Source organism: Carassius carassius, chromosome 6 (genome assembly GCF_963082965.1).
Source record: "Carassius carassius chromosome 6, fCarCar2.1, whole genome shotgun sequence".
Taxonomy (NCBI): Eukaryota; Metazoa; Chordata; class Actinopteri; order Cypriniformes; family Cyprinidae; genus Carassius; species Carassius carassius.
The window spans coordinates 14,854,771-14,858,808 of NC_081760.1; the positions used below are offsets into that span (position 1 = coordinate 14,854,771).

Sequence of the window (4,038 nt, forward strand, 5' to 3'; positions counted from 1 at the left end):
GAGATGACAAGGAGGTCAGCAGACCATGCTGCCTGTAGACAAAGACAGCATAAACCAGAGGAACCTGCATTTACTCCTATTTGGAAGCTGATGGATGCATGAATTGTAGAATGTGAATAAGTATCTGATTTATTTAAAGTGTAAACTGTTATGTCTGCACAAGTTTTGTTCGGGTTGTTGAATAATAACCTTAGGGTTAGGAGTTATACTCTCTAACCAATAGGCCACGACTTCCCCAAATTATAAATAAAATATAACATAAATCAAATATAACATAAACTGCCAAATTTTCTTGTTTAGAAATATGTTTACATATTTGCCAACCAATATTTTCAAACATGTTCAATTTCATATGTTATCCGAGGGTGAAATCCGTTGCCTGCTTGTTAACATTAAAGGTAAAAAATTGTAAAGTATTTATCTTTGTTTGAATAACTACTCAACTTTACCTTACACATTAATACTGGAAAAATAGCCCCTTTGGTGCAATTTATGGCGCGATTTTTAATGATGACCACCTTAAATAAGGGCTCCCCCTCCCTAAAAAAGCCAATTTAACCACTGTATATATATATATATATACATATATATATATATATATATATATATATATATATATATATATATACATATATATATATATATATATATATATACATATATATATATATATATATGTATATATATATATATATATATATATTTGAATTGTAATTATATGTCTTTTTCTATTACTATTATTATTAAAAATAAATATTCAACTGGAACAGATCCATCTTGGAATTTCACAAGTGTTGACATTTACTGAATAAACAGAGATTGCACGCAGACTGCAGTGTTTGAAGTGTGTCAATGACTTTAATGGGGTTATTGTGTGAAATCAGGTATAGCAAACCAAACCAGGTCATGCCTAAAATCCCAGGAATTCATATCAGAGATTAAAGCAAAGCAGAAAACAAGACGAGTATCTAAACTCCCATCAGTTCGACATTTTTAGACTTTGCATGTGTGCTTTCTAATACTTTTTCTTCATTCCTGCTGCAGGAACAACCATGAGCAACCTTTACTATGGCTCGAGAAACACTTCACTTGACAACTGCACCAACGTGGACGATCTTGTGAAACGCTACTATCTCCCCACCATGTACAGCTTAATATTTATTGTAGGTGTTGTGGGTAACATCACTGCTCTGCTGGTCTACACGGTCAAAGTTCGTCCCTGGAAGAGCAGCACCATCATCATGGTGAACCTCATCATCACTGACCTCCTTTTCATGATCTCCTTGCCCTTCTTGTCCTACTACTACGTGCTTGATGACTCGTGGACGCTTGGAAACATCATGTGTCGCTTCACACGCTTCATCTTCCACTTCAACCTCTATGGCAGCATCCTCTTCCTAACCTGTATGGCTATTTTTCGGTACGTGGCGGTCGTGCACCCGTCACATGGACACAGCATCAAGCAGAAGCGTTGGGGCACGTGGGCTTGCATCCTGTGTTGGGCTGTGGCGGTTGCAGAAATAAGTCCAGTTTTTAACTATTTGGACACAGTGGAGAACAACAACAAAACTTACTGCTTGGATCTCGCGAGTAACAATCCAGAAATCGTCTGGCCGTATAGTTGGGTGTTGACAGTAGTTGGATATCTCTTTCCTCTAGTAGTGGTCTGTGTTTGCTATTGGCGCATCATAGAAGAACTAAAGGAGGGTCCTCATATGGGAAGCACCAAACGGGTACGAGCGAGGCGACTCATTGTGTTGATTTTGACGTGCTTCATTGTGTGCTTTTTTCCTTATCATGTTCTACGAGCTTTGAGGATCTACACGAATCGTACTCCGGAAAGCAACTGCATGCTGGACCGCTGCGTTCATGCCGCCTATATTATCTCAAGGCCGATCGCTGTACTCAACATCATTTTCAACCTTCTGCTCTACACGTTGTCGGGGGATTGTTTTAAGCAAGGCTTCGTGGAAATGTTCAAATGTGATCTGCTCAAGTCGAAGAGGGTCATTAAAGTGGCTGTGATCAGCAAACCTGCAACCAACATCACATATGAGCAAAGCAGCTGAGACTTCTGCTGGTGAAATATACACTAAACAAGTGTTCGAATTTAGGGGGATCTGGGGTGTTCCCAGACCTCCCATTAGCATTAAGCCCCCCCCCCCCCATTTAAAAAAAAATAAATAAATAAATAAAATAAAATAAAATATATATATATATATATATATATATATATATATATATATATATATATATATATATATATATATATATATATATACAGTACACATACAGTATACATGTTTGGAAACATTACTATTTTTAATGTTTTTGATAGAAGTTTCATCTGCTCATCAAGCCTGAATTTATTTGATCAAAATTACAGAAAAAACAGTAATATTGTGAAATATTATTACAATTTAAAATAATAGTTTTCTATTTGAATATATATATATAAAAAAAATTATTCCTGTGATGCAAAGTTGAATTTTCAGTATCATTACTCCAGCCTTCAGTGTCACATGTAACATCCAGTCTATCACATGATCATTTAGAAATCATTCTAATATTCTGATTTATTATGAGTGTTGGAAACAGTTCTGCTGTCTAATATATTTGATGAATAAAATGTTAAAAAGAACTGCATTTATTCAAAAAAAAAAAAAAATTCTAATAATATATATTCTAATAATAGATTTTCTTTACTATCACTTTTTATCAATTTAACACATCCTTGCTGAATAAAAGTATAGATTTTATTTAAAAAAAAAAGAAAGAAAAAAAAATTACTGACCCCAAATTACTGACCAGTAGTGTATATTGTTATTACAAAATATTTATATTTTAAAATCATAGCTTCTTTTTATTTTTTTTTTACTTTTTATTCATCAAAGTATCCTAAAAAAGTATCACATGTTCTGAGAAAATATTAAGCAGCTGAACTGTTTCCAACTTTGATAATGAATCATCATATTAGAATGATTTCTAAAGGATCATGTGATAATGATCCTAAAAATTCAGCTTTGCATCACAGAAATAAATGATAATTTAAAGTATAATAAATTTAAAAACAATTATTTTAAATTGTAATAATATATCACAATATTAAATTTTTTTCTGTATTTTTTATCAAATAAATGCAGGCTTGATGAGCAGAAGAAACTTCTTTCAAAAACATTAAAAATAGTAATGTTTCCAAACTTTTGGTCTGTACTATATATATATATATATATATATATATATATATATATATATATATTAGAAGGAAAAACTAAAATAATGTAATTTATATAATGAAAGCCAAATCTAAATTGTTACATTTTTTGAAATATCTTCATGTTAATATATGTAAATATATATGTACTGTGTATACTTTTTGCCATTTTATAGCAGCAGAAAGACACAAAGACATATGTTGCATTGTTTTTTCCATTATTAAATGGTGTTCAGGGATCAGGGGGTGGTGACGGATAGGTTTAAGGATATGTAAGGTGAGAGGAGTTGAATCTGAATCCAACCTCAAAATGGCCTTAATGTAAGCAAATATGCAAAGATATGTTCCATATAAAGTTGTTATTGCATTGCTCTTTTACACTGATGGTCTCTGTGTTTGTGGCTGCTGTATGTCTGTTTTGATACATTGTGTGCTTTAACTCTTAAACCTTGACTTTATGATGATAATGTTATTTTTGTCAAACAGCAATAAATTTGCCTAAAAATTATATTTGCATTGCTTACTTTTGCTATGTACAGTTCATTCAAAATCATTGGTAACTGATAAAACATTGAAACTAGATAGAATAATATGTGCACTGCACAATTGACTTGACAGAGTGGTATTTTAGTCAGAACATTATTGCCTTCAATTGCTCAATTGATAGTCTTTGTTTTAAATGATATGCCTGTATGTAGGTCTGAATGGAGTAACTAATTTAATCTATTGTTCATATGAGGAAACATGTACACACTGACCGTCAAACCTGGATAAAAAGGAACAAGGAGCTTCTGTATATTTATTGTAAATCAACAGTAGTTCAT

The 4,038-nt window shown here is 32.3% G+C and overlaps 1 protein-coding gene across 1 annotated transcript; it reads left to right on the top strand.

The window, feature by feature from the left end:
- The first annotated feature begins 1,052 nt into the window (after positions 1-1,052).
- Positions 1,053-2,069, top strand: LOC132142137 (2-oxoglutarate receptor 1-like). The gene has a single exon (XM_059551763.1). It carries the CDS (start codon positions 1,053-1,055, stop codon positions 2,067-2,069), a length of 1,017 nt encoding a protein of 338 aa, XP_059407746.1.
- The last annotated feature ends 1,969 nt before the right edge of the window (positions 2,070-4,038 follow it).

Coding starts and splice junctions, on each gene's coding strand:
- LOC132142137 (XM_059551763.1), top strand. CDS start 1,053: ATGAGCAACCTTTACTATGGCTCGAGAAACACTTCACTTGACAACTGC.